General features: G+C 40.8%; 1 protein-coding gene across 4 annotated transcripts in view; it reads right to left on the reverse strand.

Annotated features, from left to right (window-relative positions):
• The window catches only part of KCNJ6 (potassium voltage-gated channel subfamily J member 6), a 294,141-nt gene continuing 274,713 nt past the window's right edge, over positions 396-19,823 (reverse strand). For 3 of the 4 annotated variants that reach the window (XM_021070976.1, XM_021070977.1, XM_021070978.1), the window contains one exon: positions 16,310-17,291. In XM_021070976.1, coding sequence (XP_020926635.1) covers positions 16,966-17,291 — 326 coding nt within the window. In that variant the 3' untranslated portion in view covers positions 16,310-16,965. Of the gene's footprint in view, positions 17,292-19,823 lie in introns of all 4 variants that reach the window. The other variant, XM_021070975.1, reaches the window with a different exon arrangement.

The raw sequence follows: 19,823 nt of genomic DNA on the forward strand, positions 1-19,823 counted from the left end.
TGATGGGGCCCACCTGAGTATGGGCATATATGGAAAAAAGCACAGATGACCCTTGGCTGAGACCTGGGGAGTGGGCACAGCATGGGAAGAGATGGGTGGGAGAGGGGAGGGGAGACACAAAGAGATGGAGAGACAGAGAGGGAGAGGGAGATAGGAAGAGAGAGATATATAGGAAGAAAGAGGGAGTGGAGAAGAGAGGAGAGAGAGAGAGGAGAGAGAGAGAGGGAATTATTCTAAACTTACTATACCGTCTATGGGGGTAGGTTTGATATCTTTGGCACTTCAAAAATGATTCATGTTCCCCACCTGCGGAAAAGGTTGACCTCTTTGTAAACACACACACACACACACACACACACACACACAGAGAAGAAACCAAGGCCATATCAAATTTTTTTTTTATTGTTCCAGTCAAAAAAAAGAGGAACACCTCAATATGTAAACAGTTACCCTAATACAGCGAGTTCTTAAAGACGTATTTTTTATTCTAAAAAAATTTGGCATTGTAGTGATTTCTCAATACATAATTTGTGCTTTCGCATTTTGCATGCTTTCGCCTCATTGTCCGTGCACAGACGTACTTGGAGTTGAATTACAACAGGACTGAAAGTTGGGTTAGGAGCCAAACCAGTACTTGAGCCCTACCTGGGTTTCCTTTTCAAAAAGCATGGTTGGAAGATTGAAATTACTGACCTCAGAGGCCAATCTAGTTACATATCATGAAGAAAAGTCAGAAGCCTTAGTAGGATATTTTGAAAGATATATTTACTTATTTTCTTTCTATTTATCTCTAAAGGATCATTGGTTTTGTTCAAATAAAACTTCATTTTGTGCATTGTATTGTTTAATATCTGTAAATCTCTTTTATAATTACTCTTGTTTTATGATTTTCCTGACATGTAGTTTACTAAATGCTATTGAAATTCCACCAATGATTTATTCTTTTCTTCTTTTTTTTTCCTCTTTTTGGCCGCCCCATGGCATATGGAGTTCCTAAGCTGGGGATCAGATCTGAGCTGCAGTTCCTACCAATGCCACAGTTGCGGCAACTCAGGATCCTTAACCCACTGGGCTGGGTCAGGGATTGAACCTACCAGAGACGCTGCCAGTCCCATTGTGTCACAGTGGGAACTCCCCAATGATTTATGCTATTTTCCATAGAATCACTGAATCATTTCAAAGTGCTTGACAGTTTTGTCAAGGGCATTTTGTTTTTTTCCCCAGTGAATGTTATTCTATTAAAAAATTCATTTCTAAAGCTTTAAGAGCATTTAAGTGCTATTCTGGGTTTATCAATAAATTCTGCTGTGCTATTCCTTCTGTAGTCCCTGTTCCTTGGATGAGAATCTCAAAACTTCTACAATTTAGCACCAGTTTTCAAGATGTGTATTTTATCAAATCCTACAATAAGCCATCTCACCCCCTCCAGGCTGTCCACCACCACCTCCCAGTCTTGCTCTGTGTGCACCTATCTTTGGACTCTCTCTCCTGCTGGCTCCTCAAATTAAAAGGAAGGCCTTCATTCCTGGATCTTTGTCTTCCAAATCCCATCCAGTGTCAAGGAATGTCAGGACGAATGTCCCTGCCTTTCCTAGGGAACAATTCTTGATTGCTTATCTGGAAGCTGATCTGCTTTCTTTAAGTTCCAAGACAGTTGTTGTACCTTCTCTCTTAGGTTGTCTTATTCCAAAAACTTGAGCATGTTAATTTCCCTCCTATGCCTGAGTATGTTCATTTGTAAAATGGGAGCTGATATTTGCTCACTGGGCTTTTGTGTTGCTCAATGCGCCCAGCGTGTGTTGTCACAGGGTGAAAGCTGGTAGCTATGAGGATGTAGGTTTATTGAGGGCAGAGGAAGAAGTCACTGTTTCTTAAGGTCTTCAGAGTAACTTGCTGAGGACATCACCCACTGCAAGTGCTCCTGGGCCAATACTCAGTCAAGCGTATGTAGGTTTAGAATGATAATGTATGTGGCATCAGGCAGCTTTTAGAATATTTTGGGTAGAGTTCTGTCTTTGTCTAGTTTTTGTTGGTAGCTTAGATCCCTGAGAATGGAAATACAAGTGCATGGCTGCTCCCAGTGTTGGTGAGCTTCATGGACCTTGAGAATGAAATGCCATACTTTTATATAGGAGAAATATACTCAAAACTCACATTCTTAAAAGAGTTTCTGGGAACATGCTGAAGATCAAGTAGGTCTGTGCCTGGTCTCTTTTTGGAAACTTGCATTCTCTAGAAATGGATACTGGCCCTGGACATCAACATGCATCCCAGCTTGATGACCTGGTCCTGGGAACGGTCAGCTTTGTTTTGTTTAAATAGCTCCTGATGGTTCTCCGTGGTGGTAATAGTGAACTTTCAGGTCAATAGAAACATGGATGCGCAAACATGCAATGCTCAAACCAGATTAAGACTTATCCTCAGCTTCACAGATTCAGATGCAAAAGACTGTTGATGTTTAGGCACCGCTGAGGAAGTGCCCCATCAGATGCCAGAGCAGAACAATGCCATCTTTGTCAGGCAAGACAGTTTGGAGCTGAGAGTCAGATACAGCCTGTATCCAATACCTCTGCTCGGGGTGAGTCCTGGGAGATCCGCCAACCCCATCTCTGAGCCTGGAGGTGGGACCAGGGAGCTGCAGGTGAAATTTGTTGGTGCTCTGGTGCAGTCTAGAGGCTGCCTCCTCCTCCACCAACACTCAGCCCTTCTCTTGACTCCCACTGCTGCTCAGTTCTGAACTAGTTCTGAGGTAGTGAACTTTCCAGAATAATTTTCTTTGTAACTTAGGAAATGGCTCCCGGACAACCTTGTATTTTGTCCCATAGTAAATATTTTGGCCCTTAGTATTGTGATATTTTACTAGGAAAAGCATACACAATGAGTTATCTTTCAATTAATAGTGGAAGAGAGTGATAAGACTGAACTACACCAGTTGAATTAAAATGTTATTATTGTTTAAGCTTTTTGCTGCCTTAATTATGTTCTGCTTGGTTTATTATTATGATTATTGTTATTATTATTTTTTCCTGCGGTCCTACATGCATGTTTCAGGGAAGGTAGAGCTGGATTCAGGTTAAGAGTAAGGTGCCAATAACCCATTGAGTCTGATTGAGCTGTTCATGGATGAACTTGTAAGACATAGGTGTGCACTTATTTTCTACCAAAGATGCTAAATTTTCTTGGGGCTTTTTCTTCTGTAGAGGAGAATGTAGTGCTTCTCAAGGAATATGTCACTTATCTAGAAAGCACCTAACTCACAACTTGTCTATTTGCTACAGGTTTAGTGCTGGTAGAAGAGAGGCAAGAAGGATGTGGTTGGTGAGAGGACGCTGAGACAAGCATGTGGATGGTAATGGAATTTCACTTCTGCTAGCAAAGGAATCAGTGAAGGTATTAAAAGCAGCTAAGACTTAAAGCTAAACCATCTTGGGCTATTTAATGTAAAGATGGTATAGCCTGGATCTGATATTAGAATCATAGAAGCAGAGATGGTAGGATTCAAATGTTCTCTGAAAAAGATTAAACTAAGAGTAGACATGAAGCTTTAAACTTCAAGCTCATATGAGACACTCAGCAAGATAAATGACAAAGTGGGTCATAAAACATGTTCTAACAAACTTAGAATGATAAAAATCATGCGATGTCTGTTTTAGACCACGATGAAATTAAAGTAGAAATGGTTATCAGAAAGATAGGTGGAAAATCACAAAGTACTTGGAGATTCAACAGCACATTTCTAAAACACATAGGTTAAAGCAGAAATCTCAGGAGAATTAAAAAAATGTTTTGAACTAAATGAAAATGAAAATACAACTTACAAAATTATGGGATTCTATGACACCAGTGCTCATAGAGAATGAGAAGGAAGAAATAAATTGTCTTTGTTTGCAGATGACATAATTGTATATGTGGAAAATCTGAAAGAATCAATAGAAAAACTTCTGAAACTAGTAAGTCATTATAGCAAGTTGCAGGATGCGGGGTTAATAGACAGAAAGCCAGTCACTCTCCTATATAACAGCAATGAACAAGTGGGATTTGAAATGAAAAACACACCACTGTTTACATTGTAACACTTCCCAAAATGAAACACCCAGGTTTAAATCTAACAAAATATATATGAGGAAAACTGCAAAACTCTGATGAAAGATAGCAAAGATGAACTAAATAATTGGCCAAGTATTCCATGTTCATGGATGGGAAGACACAATATTGTCCAAGATGTTAGTTCTCCCCAAACTGAACTACAGATTCGATGTAATTCCAATCAAAACCCTAGCAAGTTATTTTGTGGCTACTGAAAGGCTGATTCTCAAGTTTATATGAAGAAAAAAAGCCTCAAATAGCCAACTTAATAGTGGAGGAGAATAGCAAAATTGGAGGACTGACTGACACTTCCCAACCTCGAGACTTACTACAAAGCTACAGTAATTAAGACAGTGTGGTATTGGTGAAAGACCAGACAAATGTATCAATGCGACAGAAGAGGGAGGCCAGAAATAAACCCACATAAAATGGTCAACTGATCTTTGACAAAGGCATAAAGGCAGTAAAATGGAGCAAAGATAGTTATTTTAATAAATGGTGCTGGGAAAAACTGTGCACTCATATACCAAAAAAAAAAAAAAAAAAAAAAATCTAGATAGAGACCTTACACCCTTCACAAAGGTTAACTCAAAATAGATCATAGATTTAGATGTAAAATGCAAAACTCTAAAACTCTTAGAAGAGAAATATGAGAAAGCCTAGATGGGTATGGGTACAGCGATGGCTTTAAATACGAATAAATACCAAAGACCTGTTTCATGGAGGAAAGAATTGAGAAGATGTTCTTCATTAAAATTAAAAATTTCTGCTCTTCAAAAGACATCACCAACAGAATGAGAAGACAGATCACAGACTTGGAGAAAATATTTGCAAAAAATTCATCTGATAAAGGGCTGATATCCAAAATACACAAAGAGGAGTTCCCATCATGGCTCAGTGGAAATGAATCTGACTAGCATCCAGGAGGACACAAGTTTGATCCCCGGCATTGCTCACTGGGTTAAGGATCCAGCATTGCCATGAGCTGTGGTGTAGGTCGCCGACGTGGCTCAGATCTGGCATTGCTGTGGCTGTGGTGTCAGCCGGCGGCTACAGCTCTGATTAGACCCCTAGCCTGGGAACCTCCATATGCTGTGGGTGTGGCCCTAAAAAAAAAAAAGACAAAATACATAAAGAACTCTTGAAACTTAACAATAAGAAAAAAACCTGATTAAAAAATGGGCAAAGACCTGAACAGACACCTCATCAAAAAATAAATACAGATTCAAATAAGCATATGAAAAGATATTCCATGTCATATGTCATCAGGGAAATGCAAATGAACCCCCATTAGAATGACCAAAATCGAAAACGGTGACAACACCAAATGCTGGCAAGAATGTGGAGCAACAGGAATTATCATCCACTGTTGGTGGGAACATAAAGTGGTACAGCCATTTGGAAGACAGGTTGGCAGTTTCTTACAAAACTAAACATAGTTTTATCACATGGTCCATCAGTTACCTTCCTGGCATCTACCCAAGTGAAAAAAAGACTGTTATGTCTTTACAAAAAACCTGCCCACAAATATTTACAGCAGCTTTATTTATCATTGTCAAAACTTGGAAGCAACCAAGATGTCCTACTGTACGTGAATGGGTAAATAAACTGTGGTACATTAGACAGTGGAATGTTACTCAGCAGTAAAAAAAAATGACCCATCAAGCCATGAAATGATGTGGAGGAACTTAAGCATACATTACTAAATGAAAGTTAATCTGAAAACGTTATATACTGTATGATTCCAACTATGCGACATTGCGAAAAAGGCAAAACTATGGAGACAGTAAAAAGATCAGTGGTTGCCAAGGTTTAGGGGAGGAAGAAAGATTTTCAGGGCATTGAAATGATTCTGTGTGATAACCATGGTGGATACACATCATTTTACATTCTACATTTGTCAAAACTCACAGAATGTACTAAGAGGGAAGATTTATGTGAACTGTGGACTTTGGGTGATAATGATAAATCAGTGAGGGTTCCTTGATTGTAACGAGATAACCATGCTGGCTGGGGGTGCTGATAATGCAAGTGTGGGGACCAGGCTGGGGGGGGGCGGGGACTCTGTATTTTTCACTCAGTTTTTCCTTGCACCTAAAACTTCTCTAAGAAAATAAGGTTTATTAAAAAAAAAAAACCTTAAGAAAATTTTCAAACATTTTCCCCTCAAATGAATTACCACCCACCCACACCCACACACACACCCACACACACAAAATATAAAGCCAGGAATTGTATCTCACAGTCCATTTTGTTTATGATTGTGAATAGCTCTAGGTTGATTACTAGAAAAAAAACTGGTTGAAAATGTTTGGTGGAACACAAATAGTCAAAGAAACAAATTGAAAATTAGGAGTTCCCATCGTGGCTCAGCAGTCAGGAACACGACTAGTATCCAGGAGGATGGGAGTTTGATTCCTGGCTTCTCTCAGTGGATTAAGGATCCAGAGTTGCTATGAGCTGTGGTGTAGATTGCAGATGTGGCTCAAATCTGCTGTGGCTCTGGCATAGGCTGGCAGCTGCAGCTCTGATTGGACCCCTAGCCTGGGAACTTCCATATGCTGCAGGTATGGACCTAAAAAAAAAAAAAAAAAGAAAAAGAAACAAGAAAAGAGAAAGAAAAATAGGAAAATTAAACTGAATATTCCAAGTTGGCTTTTTTCACATATTGATAATTTGATACACCAGGATTTGGTAAATTAGGAAACATTTATAGATTGGAGACAGAATTTTGAGCAAGACAGATATGGTGTCTTCCCTTAAAAAAAAGATGTTTTATTAATTTAAAAATGAGAAAACTGTTTCAAAGCAGTTCATTGCTTTATCAAAGACTATATAGCCCATCTGGGACTTCAGTCAGGACCAGAACCCAGATCTCTTCAGGCTGAACACAGGTTCCCTACACACCAGTGAAAAGAAAGGCTACTTTATGACATGAACCTGTGGGTTCAGGAAAGCATGTGGTACATTTTAGAAAGAATATCACAGTGATGCCAGGGAAAGTGTTACTATTTTTTTTATGGCTGCCCCCGGGACATATGTTAGTTCCTGGGCCAGGGATGGAGTCCAAGCTGCAGCTTTGACTTCTGCTGCAGCTGTGGCAACCCCAGATGCTTTAATCTACTGCGCTCAGCTGGGGGTTGAACTCATGCCTCCAAAGTGACGAGATGCTGCAGTCAGATTCTTAGCCCACGGCCCTACAGCAGGAACTCCTGATTGTTACTCTCAATGCTTTAGTTTTCTGGAATTTACTTATGTGGACCAGCTCGTAACTTCCTAGTAATGATTGGGAAGGGTAAGTGTGTGTGCGTGTGTGTGTGTGTACACATAGTGCATGTATATTTGTGTTTCTTAGTATGTGTACGTAAGGAGAGGTGACTGCATTTGTCAGTGGATATGTTAGTTACAAAAGGCTGTAAGCTCCCTCTGCATCGTGTAACATCTTGTGGAATCTTTTGTCTTTTAGAAGAAGAAGAAAAAGAAATGTATGAAGATATAATATAATAGACAGGAGAACATGCCACATGTCTTATGGATACTGTTGAAACAGAACAGTAAATAAGATGGAAGACATCTTCCCGTGTGGGTGTTTGGGATGTGGAAAGTTCTCAGTTATTCCTCAACACCCCGTATGCACACAGCCAGCTGACCAGGGGTGCTGCAGACTCAGGGCTCTGACCTGGCCTGACTGGTAAAGTGTGGGCATGACTCAAAGATTTGAATACTAAGGTCTTGTCTCTCTGAAAGCAGGCCATCATCTTGAGCACCCCATATCCAATTTTCCCTGAGGTTGGTGCTGCAGACTTGTGCTGGTTACTAGAGTTTATTTTGGCATGATTCCTGGGGCCAGACTGAAGGGAACTCTGAAAGCTTCAGTGTTAAATTCCACTTCCCCTTTCATGCCAATGTCAAGGAGCCTCTGCGCAGGTTCAAAGCCAGATGGAAAATGGAGAGTTCAAGAAGAAATAGTATTTGGGGGGGAGGGGCTTTGCATCCTGGGGGCAAAAATGGACATGTCTGATTTGAAATTAGGTTTTCTAAAAGAATTTGTAAGGAAATTTTAAACATTACTTTGTTTTGTACTTGGGTTTATTATTGAAACACTCTTTAACTCTTTATTTTGGGCCAATCTTAATCGTTTAGGCAGAGATGAAGGAGATGGTAGGTATTTGGACACCCATTACACCAGATAATGTGAATTTAGTTTTGGTTTTGGAAACTTTTTTTTGGGGGGGGAGGCAAATGTGATTTGGGTGTGGAAGAGTGTGTGTATAGGGATGATGACTTAAAGAATATATATACATTTTTAAGGATAAGTTTGGCCACCTAAGTTCATGCCATCTTAGGAAGAAGGGATAGGAATATCTTACACCCGGCATGCTGAATGCATACCTGTTTGCCTGGGTACTTCCCCATATCTGCTTGGCTTACCCCAAGGCTATTTACAGGTGGAGCAGTCCTGGGGACCCTAAGCCCCCTGGGGCCTCTGCCAGTTCTCATCAAAGAATCCCACAGAGTGGTCTCTGCTGATAGACCGTGGTTGCCGTGGCAGCCACCGTGTATGTCCTGGGCAAACAGGAACTGCATAGGTGCTAGGTTTTCCCCCAGAGCACACTCTGTGCAGATGACGGGGGAGGAAAGACCACTTCGCACCAAGAGATATTTGGGTAATCATTTCAGAATGCTGCACACATGTGAGAGTTCCCTGTTGTCCCTAGGTGGCTCTCATTTTAGGTGCAGAATCATTGGGCCAAATTAAGATATTTGGGATATCTTTGGCAAGCTGGCTAGCTTATTCACAAAGACAAGATTTCTCTGGAAAAGTCCAGCTATCTCTTCAACACAAGACTTCACTGATACTCTACGTGGTCATGGGCTGATGTCATAATGCCCAACCATCACTCATGGGCTCTCAAGGTCTCTTGTCTATGGGGTGGGAACAGAATATTCTATGTTTTTGGTCTCAGGCAGTCAGACTATGGACATATTATATGCTCAGTTAAAACTGATGGTGGACAATCAAGTGGTAAGAGATTGGACTGGCCCCAATGACAGGTTCTTGACTGCTGCTCAAGAATGGAGTGAACACTGAGAGGAAGGTGCCAGGAGAGACGGCTTTTGGCGGTTAGCTGAGGGAGGAAATTCAGAAAGAGGATCTGGGTAGAGCACTTGGTTGTCAACCTGTGATGACATAAAAGCTGTGTGGGCACCTGGGGACAGCCTAAGTTATGTCTCCTAGTGTTTCAGTCCAGAGGTGTTTGTAAATAAAAAGATCCTTGACATTGCTGCCTCATTTGCTGTGGCTGTCAGAGGAAAGAGAAAGGATATGCAATGTCTTGCCAGAGCAGCTTTCATTTGATTGTGGGGTGGGTTCGAATAGGTCAAGTAATCAGACCTTCTAGGGAGATGGCTGAAACTTACGAAGCTTGTGCTCATGGCACCATGATACCAAAGAGTGAGCATTTCTAGGGTTTGAAGATTTAGATAAGGAAAGGAAAATTAAGCAGTGAGGTAACCACCATGGGAAATGAGAACTTTTTTGGACTTCCTTACACTTGCTCCCTTTGTGTGTTGGTATTGTTTGAATTTGACTTACATATGGGAGGCTCTCCCCTGTGCAGAGGGGACTCAACAGGTCTTCCTTCTGTTCTTACATGGAAAGTCATCATCCCTGACCCATGTGGATGCTCTGTGGGGTCAAGACTGCTGACCTAGATAAACTCAACAGACACAGGGTTCCCAGCAGATGTTTCTGGAGGGTCATTGTTTAGATGGGCAGAAACCAGGACTGCAGGGAGAGACTCACCCGGAGAGGTGGTGGACATGACCAGGGCTCTGGACTACCCAAGGCTGAGCCACAGGCCAGGGGAGTGTATGGCTCCTATCTAACCCTATAGACAGCTATGCTGAGAGATGGTGCCAGAATGGATCTGAGAACAGTGTTCCCTCTCCTTCTTTAAGAATGCTGGCTAAAGACCCAGAATTTCCAAACATGCACAGCTGTTGGGAACCCAGCTCTCTGTGTTCCAGCTCATCCAGTTCTGCTAGTTGTGTTTAGTGGTGATAGACCCAACATTGCAATGCTCCATAAGGCATTCAGCTTGGACTGGCGTTTTAGTACCCAAGGGGGTTGGATCTTAGGCTCTTGGGACATCTTGCTCCTTAGGATGGATATTGTATAATTTCTATTAGAATTTTAGAAATGATGATGAATCACATGTTTATTTCACTAGTGCTTGTTGGTAGCAGATATTTACATTGCCTGAGAAAAACAGCCCTTCGTATTCTTATAAAGATTGGTTGGTTGATATCACAGTATTCAGGATCAGTGTTAATACAGTGGGTGCGTAGCCTTCGTCGTGAAATGGTCCATCAGTTCCTCTTTGTCAGTAGGAACGTTTAATTCTCTGAAATCAAACTCTGTGGTCACAATTCTCTAGCTGATCACAGAGTGCATAAGAGATGATGTCTAGGGGAGCAGAGTCTAAAATAACTGCACAAATATCATTCCCACTGGTGACGAATCTCCATCACTTAGTCATGGCGACTACTTCGATGAACAATTCTCGCGCGTGTTAAAATATTATGTCCTTTCCTCATGACTCTCCTATTTGAATTAGGTGGATGCATGATGCTTTCTTTCACCAAGGTAATGAGGCCAAGTAAAAGTTTGACTCCTTTTAACATTTATTTAAGTTTTATGGTGTTGAACTTTGAGATTTTTTTCCCCTCCCACTTAGTTATTATGCTGTTCCATGCAGTTGCAGAGTCAAAAGCTTTTTGCATGATTGCAAACACCATTACCTACTTAGTTTCAGACACAGGACCAAATCCATCTTAATGTCCATCATTTATCTGTCAGCAATACAACATCACAATGATTTGTTACAAATTTTTTTCTTTCCCACGTAATTTTCAGGAAAGCCCTCATAAGAGAACTTGATATATTTTTTTTGATAGAACTAAAGAGATAGAAAACCTAGTGTGGCTGACCTATGACTGGCTTTGGAAATGCTTCCTTAAAATACAAGTGAGTGCAGCTTAGTGATACTAAAGAACGTCATTTAATATTGATTTATCTCAAAACCCCATCGTCTGGAGTTCTTCAATCCAATATTTCTGTAATAACCAATCTTTATCTTGTGCTTCAGACTCAGAAAGCAGCAAACATCCCAACAACCCTTTACTGCTCCTCTGTTTCTCCCTGAGCTCTTTTCAAAGAATCTGTTTGTTTTCTAAGAGAAGCATTTCATTTTTATTTGCATGTTACCCTTTTAGCTGAGTAGCTAGAGGGAACCAGGAGTAGTATATTTAGACAGGAGTGGTGGTTCAAGGCTCTTCTTACCACACTGATCAATTGTGGGCTAGGGAAAACTAGTGAGGAAAGACAGAGAGACAGCTCAGCAGTCTAGTTCATTCTGCCCCAAGAAAGCATTAGGGAGAAGGCATATGGGGGAGGGGAATTCGGATGGATGCGGCAACCAGAGCAAGTCCAGTTCATCTCAATCGGCAGAAACTTGGGGGCCCAACTGTCTACATATTTAAATGTGTATGCTTGTCAGTGAAGCCACACCTCAGTTCCTGGACTGGAAATTCTCATGTGTTTATTGTTCATCATTCATTGTTTTACTGTATCACTTTCTGAGCAGGTCACTGAATCTTGCCTGGCTGTCTACTCTATTTACCACCCTTGGGGGAATAGTTATGAAAGGGAGGAGTTTTTCTTTGAGACATAACTCAAAGTTCTGTGAAGCAGCTGTCCCTCTTACCAAAAAAAAAAAAAAAAAAAAAAAGAATTCTTTTTACTCAAACAAACTTATGCACAATACTGGAAAACAGATTCGTATTGGAAAATAGATACATACTGGAAAAAGAATGTCATTATTTTAAGCTGCTTAGGAATCTCTTAATAGTACAGTATAATACATAACAATACTTAATGGTACAGATAATATGTAATACTACAGTATTGGGGTTGGCAAACTTTTCCTGTAAAGTTAGTCAGATGGTAAATACTTTAGTCTTCTGGCTATGTGGCCTCTGTTTAATTACTCATCTCTGCTGTGTATTGTGAAAGCAGTCATAAGCAACACATAAACCAATGGGTGTGCCTGTGTTCCAATAAAACTTTATTTATAGACACTGAAATTTGGAATTTTTAATAATTTTCATGTCACAAAATATTCTTCTCTTGTTTTGTTTACCCCCAACTATTTAAAAATGTAAAATTATTCCTAGCCACAAGTGGTGCAAAAACAGGCAGTGGGCCAGATTCAGTGAGCAGATTTGGCTTGCTGACTTTTGGGACTAAAAAGAGACCATGATTTTAGCCTTAGCATCTGAATTTGAGACCAGGATCTCTGATTGACTGGCCTTGTAGCCTTGGGGTAGTTACTCAATTTGCCCAAACCCTGGTTTTCCATCTCTAAAAGGAGTATTATAATATACGATAATATTATGATACTCAAGCTCTCCTGGCAGATTAGAATTAAATGAGATAATTTGTGTAAGTGCTCCGAATGCTTCAAAACACCACACGATGTAGGGCGTAATATTGTTTTGTTATTATTGTAAGTACTGTGATATCCAATGTCAGAAGCTCTCCAAGACTTTAAGGGCAGATATATTAGGAAGAGGTGTATTTTACTGGATTTTAAATTACAGGATAATATTTCCTTAAATACACAAAGTCTAGAAAGAAAATACTTTTATTTTACTATATTGTAATGCAATATCAATGAATCATCTATTATGTATATGTTGCCTATGTTTTTGATTTTATAACCATCCATTGAAAGGAAATCACAGAAGATAATGCTTACCATCTATGTAGGACATTTAATCTTTACTCTCACGAAGCTTCTGCATCACATAGAGTTTTATTCAAGTCAAGTCAACAAAGACTGAAAAATTAGCCAGACTGTTGGCAATTTGGACATGACTAAGAATATTTAAATTATTTTATCTTGAATCACTTAGCTAATCAAACGACTTCAGCTTGTTTTGGTGAGTTCAAGGAGTTTTCCAATGGGGTTTCTATAGTTTCTTTCTCTGTCCACCAGCCGCCACCTTTATAAACAGTTTCTGAACATCCCAAAGATACTGGCCTCAATATAAATAGAAAAGCAAAGGGGAACAATTAAGAGACCTGAATGTAAGAAAATGTGGGAAGGGAAAACATTAGAATGTTGCTTGGAGACTTCAAAACTTCGGCTTTTAAGTGAAGTCATAAATAATTTTTTAATTAGAGGAGAATGAAAAATAGACATTTCAGAGCCCTAGTTTGGTTATACTGGCAAGAGACAATTGCGCTTAAGAAAGAGATGGACATTTTTAGGAACCGTAGCTGGATTTCTGGGAGGGAACGTAAGATACTGAACTATGCCACTGCATATGGAACTGGAGAACTGGGGAAAGAGCAAAAGGGCGGGAAAGAGAGATTTCCTCCTCGTGAACATAGAGTGTTTATATATTGGACCAACCAGGCTGGAAGGCTAATGTTTCAAAGGATGAAGAAGCAATGACCTGACATTGCAGCGATTTCAAGTGTGTTACTCTGAAGAAGCATCGTTTGGCCAGGGGACAAAAACATAAACCATTTTATTAGTTACATAAAGCTGACATAAATGAATAGATTCTTTCCCGGTCGGAAAGCATGGTGGAGTGGGTAAAAATGAGAATCTGAGGGTTCTGACAGCCCTTGGGGAGGTCACGCTCCCAGCTGAGTCTGCCCCTTTTCTCCAGACTGTGGTCAACCGTGGCAAATGTAACCCTTTAGCCCAAAGTTCTTGTCTGGCAAATGGATACAGCCATGAGAAAGGGACTCAGATACCCCACTGAACAGCAAAATATCAAGTTGAGGGTGACCCTCGTTCATTATGAATATTGATGCATGAAAATAAGTTTGTTTATTTCCATAGTTCTTGATTTGCTAATAAAATGACTGAGCAGACAGAGACTGGATATGGTGGAATGGAGTGGGTAGAAACTGTAGGGTCATCTTTTTTGAATTCTCCTAATGAAAAAACACCATTCAATACTTGCTACTTAGAAAATTCAGTCTTAATGAGCTTCTTTCAGTTCCAAATTTTAACAGTTGACACAAAATACACTGTTAAACTGTGTTATCAATAACTGTAGAAAAATAGACATGTTTGATAGGGACGTTCTAATAAAAGGTTCTTCTGGAGCATCCCCATTTAAAGATTCAGAGGCTCACATTACAAAAACGAGATTTGGTTCATGTCCTGTTTCCAGCTACATGGACACCAAAGACAGTGAGAAATAGGGAGAGAGCTCACACCTGGGTACCACGTCACAGCTACAGAACAGACGTATGTGCATGACCAAAGAGTTTCCGAGGCTCTTCATTCAGTTGTGCTAAAGGGCCCCCAGTTGCACTTTCAACCAGACCACAAGGTATGCGTCGTACTTGAAGCCTTAGGAACGGATTTAAAAATGCCCATTGAGTCTTCGGGAGCTAAATTAGCAGACTTTTTGCAGCCCCAGCTGATTTTGCTTTGTGCTGCCATGCTTCACCCTGCAACTCCGGTGATGCTGCAGGGTTAGTGCCCCCAAGGCAAGAGCACCCTTCATAAGGCTACAGTGAGGTAAGGCCTAGTACCTCCCCACAGCCTGGCAAGAAGTGTATGAGGCTCCTTCCTCCTCCTCAACTACAACCTCCTCTTTAGAGTGTGTGGAATGAATAAATGATTCAACAAATATTCAATGCAAAATGTGAGTGTTGGCCAACGGGAAAGGGCTATGGCCAACAGTTTTGTTTTCCATAAGGTCAGTGCCAAGAAGCAGTTGTCTTGATGCAAGGTGTCAGAAGTGGGAGAAGAGAGACCCATATGCCAAATTGAGGAGCTGCTATCCTTATCTCTGGGACCTTTTTTTTTTTTTTTCAGCAGAAAAAGTCCCCAGCTATAGTGCAGATCTATGTTTTCTGGTCAGGGAAAGCAGGGCAACAGGGAGGGATGGCTAGTTTGAGCTCTTGGACCTCCATGGTGCAAGGCCTCAAACTGAGCACAGCTGTAGGAGCTGAAAATGAACTTGGATCCGGTCAATGAATATTTATGATGGACGACTGCATTGAGAAACAAACAGTTTATAAATGCAAAATTAATGAGAAAGATCTATTTCAGTGCAAAATCTCCACCTGCCCTAGAGGTTTTGTTTAAGATTCTCTTCCTTTTCTTATTTTTTTTCACTTGAAAAAGTTTTCATTTAAAAAATTAGATTTTCAGTACAAAATACTGTTCTTTCCTTCTCACCTTCTCTCCTCTCTCCCTCCTTCCCTCCCTTTTTTTTTCTCCCTTCCTTCCTTTCCCCCTCCTCCCTCCCTCCCTTCCATCCTTCCTTCCCTCCTTTCTTCATTTATCTTTGCAGATTAAAATGAATTAAGGCTGTAGCTTTGTTTGTTTGTTTTCTTTGATTGAGAGACACTTTGGATTTGATTTCTAACCTGTGGCATACTCTGGAGAGATTTCTTAGAGAGTAACCAGGTTTGTTGATCCAATCTTTGAATATTGAACTATGGTAACTTCAGAATAATGAAAGTATAATAAAAAATACGAGTGCAGGAAATGCTGATGAATAAGCCCCTAGGTACAGAAAGAGTGCCAGATAGAGTCAAGGTCTGTGAGATCAGTGATTACAATATACTTTGCCCACTACTTGTCATCATGGATTTCATGACTTTAGATTCAAACCATCTTTTACTAACTTACCATGTCTCACTTTTTAACAGTCTGTAGTTTCTTGTGAATCTAGAATGGAAAGAGTTGGAGAATCAATGGTTTGGCAGAAGAAAAATTTCTCAAACTATTGTACTCTAAAAGGTGAGAGCTCCCTTGGAAAGCATCATTGATGACATGCCAAAGCATGTCCTCCTCCTGGAATTCTCCCCAGGGCTAGTCAGTGAGGCTCTGGGTATCTTAAAAAAGAGACCTCAGGTTTGTAAACATTTCACAGTATATCAGCATATAGGTGGTGGGTTTTGCCATCACTCGACCTCCAAACTTCCCCTGGACCTATGGCTTATTAGATTCAACGAAAGGATCAGGGAGGGAACAGGGAGGTACCCAAACGCTACCAGTCTGGGATATAGAACAAAGGCCATGCACTAAAGGGCCAGCAGTCAATGGGACCAAAGAAATCCAGAAAACAGAGACAGCAGAACAGAAATGCCTACTGTACTTTGGGAATCTTTTTTTTTTCCATCTTATTTCTAAGTTATATATCTAAACCTATATTAATTATACATCTATGTACATTATTTAGAAGTTGTGTTCTACAGTACTTTTGTACATGCTGGGTTTTATTACTAACTGCAAAAGAAAATAATTACATAAGGCATATATATGTACAGTGTTTTGTCTTCACTTCACCTGGGTCCTGTAACTGCAGTGCCCACATGGGGCAAGCACCTCGCCCTGTAGATGAAATTTATTGAGATGGATAAAACTGAGGGCTCAACTCCATGTCTCACTACATGAATAAATAGGCACCAGAGACCATCCTTATTCTATCCCAGGTAGAATCTTTGATGCACTCTTTTGAGTGATCTGGTATGGAACAACACATGCAGGTAAGTAGCTTAAATTTCTAGGAGTGGGATGTGTCGACTTCAGGGAGGAGACCAGGCTTGGGCCACAAATGAGGGCATATGACACCTTCACCCAATCTGCACTGACCTTGTCAATCTGAATAACCGAGAGAGGGCAGGTAGATATTTTACACCTTTAAGATTTGTTTTCTGGTAATGCCAAACTTAAACGTAAAGAAAGAACAAAGTAGGAGAGACAGAAAAGAAAGAGAATGAGAGACAGGGAAAGGTGGTGTGAGGAGAGGGGAAGGGGTTGCCCGGCTGGGGGACTAAACTTTGGATTCGTTCTCTAGGTTTGCCACATCACCATTCCTCTCCGTTTGCTCCTCGGGGTTCTTTTCCTCCTCTTCGGTCTCCAGTTCTGCATGTTGGTTGAGTTTGCTGGAGACGGACCAGCTCAGGGGCAGCTCGGCCCTGCTGGCTAACTCGGCCAGCTCTTTGGCACTGAGGGACGGGGTGCTGGTCTCATAGGTCTCATGGAAGCTGTTGTAGTCGACTTCATAGAACCCGTCCTCCAGCGTCAAGACAGGTGTGAACCGGTACCCCCACAGGATCTCACTGGTGATGTAGGAGCTCCGAGCTTGGCACGTCATCCCTGCAGAGAGGAGAACAGAGGTTTAGTGTGAGCGTGTGGGCTTTGCATCACCAAGGGGACTCAGGGAGCCAGGCAGTTGAGGCTGTGACCTGAAAAGGGTGCTGTAATAGGGAAGAACAAATCCGACTCCATATTGGATCAGTTTCCTCTACTTTAACCTTTACTTTAAAGTATTCTATTGCTTTTCTACACATTAACACTCTTGCCTATAGTTTGAAATACACAAGATAGCCCATTCTCAAGGCTCTGATCTTTAAAGGTGTAGCATTTTCCCATTCATAAAGATAAAAAGTTGCAGAACAGAGAATAACATTTGTCTTGTGGATATTTACAAGAACTGTCATGACCCGACCAACTGGGCAGCTGCAAGAACAAAGGATTCCCACACCAAGAAGTTTCCAACAACCAACCACATGCCCTTTTAGTATAGAAGGACCCTGAATTCTAACTCCGGTAAGATGATTCTTTGGGAGAGCAGTCTGCCATCTTCTTGGTCTTCTAGCTTTCCAAATAAAGTCTCTGTTCCTCACCCCAACAACTTGTCTCTTGATGTATTGGCCTGTCCTGCAGCAAGCAGTACAAGCTGGGACTCAGTAACAGTGCTACAGCTGAGGAGGTGTCTTTCTTGCTGTGGACATAGGCTACCATGCACGAGAGCATGTGGTGGACATTCCAGGCTTCCCTGTGAAATCCCGTGGAGCCATGGGCGGGCTCTAGCTCACCCAGCGGAATTCTAGATGTATGACAAAGTGAGTGAGTTATACATATGCACACATCCATTCCTTTTCAGTTTCTTTTCCCACATAGTTATTTTCTTTTAAGATCCAAAGAAAAAACTTTTAGGTAGAAGAAAATATTACTATATTCATCTTTATATAAAGTATGCTATATACTCTCTATATTTTATATTCTATAATTATGTAAAATATAAATACAATTTTTAATGAAAGAAAGGGTCCACAAAGGTAAAACTACGCAGGACTCACTATAGTCATACTATAGCCCTGTGTTCATTGATCCAGGAAAGCAGCCAGCCAGTCTGTCAGTATATTATCTGGCAGGACAGCCATTAAGATATATTAGGCAATTGCTTTGCACCGAATGCATGTGGGGTAGGAAGGGTTCAGATCTACAAAATGTTCCCACAGTAGTGCACTTGCTCCTTGTGGCTAGAAGAAAGAAGGATGCCAGGGCCTTAAAAATGATTGGCCCAATTGCTGCTGGCAGAGACTGAGCCAGCACAGCCCCCACGCAGCCCTCTGCTCTTTCTCTGAGCCCCCAAACTCAATTCTACTCTTCTTCAATGTTTCCCTGACTGACCCAATTGTGTGGTCCCCCCACCCCTATGCCTCTAAAACAAGTATTGCGGGGCTTCTAGACATTGCAAAGCAAAGAACTACAGCACTTTGCTTTTATTTCTGTGTTTCTCATCTGAGTTCCCAACTCTTTATCTGTGTTGGGAGTGATGGAGGAAGACAGGTGATGCCAGGGGTTTGGGTTTGGGATGAAGCACAAACAGGAAGTCAAAAAAAAGGTGATAAAATAACTTTATAGCTTTTTTTTTCCCATACAAGAAGTCGATGTTTATTGTAATATGACTAGAAAACAGAGACAGGCAAATAAAACAAAATCCACCTGGATTTTCATTTCTGGCTGTGTGAATAACCAAACGGACCAAGAAGTTAGAAATACAAGTATTCAAATTAAAATTTAAGTGGAGGCTTAGCATCCGTTTGGAATTGACTGAAGACAGAACCAGCAACTTGGGATACAGGAACGAGGAAACAGCACAGGATTCAGCCGAGAGAACGTCACTGGCGATCATGGGGAAACCACCTCCAAAAACCCTTTCCTCCAAGAAAGCGATGAGAACGCTGGCACAAACTGACGAAACAAACTCTTCTAGAACTCCATAACTGAACTCCAGGAGTGTTTACTCAAAAAAAAAAAAAAAAAAAAAAAAGTCTGAATCTCAGTAAAAACGCTGAGCTTCGTGGAGCTGTAACTTTCCCCCTGCTCAGCTTTACGTCAGCCTTAAAAATCAACAACCTGTACCACACTGTGCATATGCCAATCCTCAACCCCCCATCCCTCCCTCCCATCCCTGTGGTATATGGACTGGTTGGCCAACAGGAACCTGTTGTACAGCACAGGGAACTCCCCCCAATATTCTGTGATCATCTGGCTGGGAAAGGAATCTGAAAAAGAGTGGATATGTGTACACATATATAACTGACTTTGTTGTACAGTAGAAATTATACAATGTTGTAAATCAACTCTACTTTAATAAACAAACAAAAAACCCCAATAGCCTGCCATCATGGTTCCAAGGAGCAGCCTAGTAACTATAAGTTAGAAAACATAATGTAGAGTGAAAAAGCAAATTGTAGAGAATATATAAAATATGATACCATTTTTTATAAAGCTAAAAGTAAGCATAAGTAAACAATATGTCATTTAGGGGTACATACAAAATTATTTTTTTAAAGAAAGCAAGGGAAAGATAAAAATAACTGATGTTGGGGTGGGGAA

Source organism: Sus scrofa, chromosome 13, assembly GCF_000003025.6.
Source record: "Sus scrofa isolate TJ Tabasco breed Duroc chromosome 13, Sscrofa11.1, whole genome shotgun sequence".
Classification (NCBI taxonomy): Eukaryota; Metazoa; Chordata; class Mammalia; order Artiodactyla; family Suidae; genus Sus; species Sus scrofa.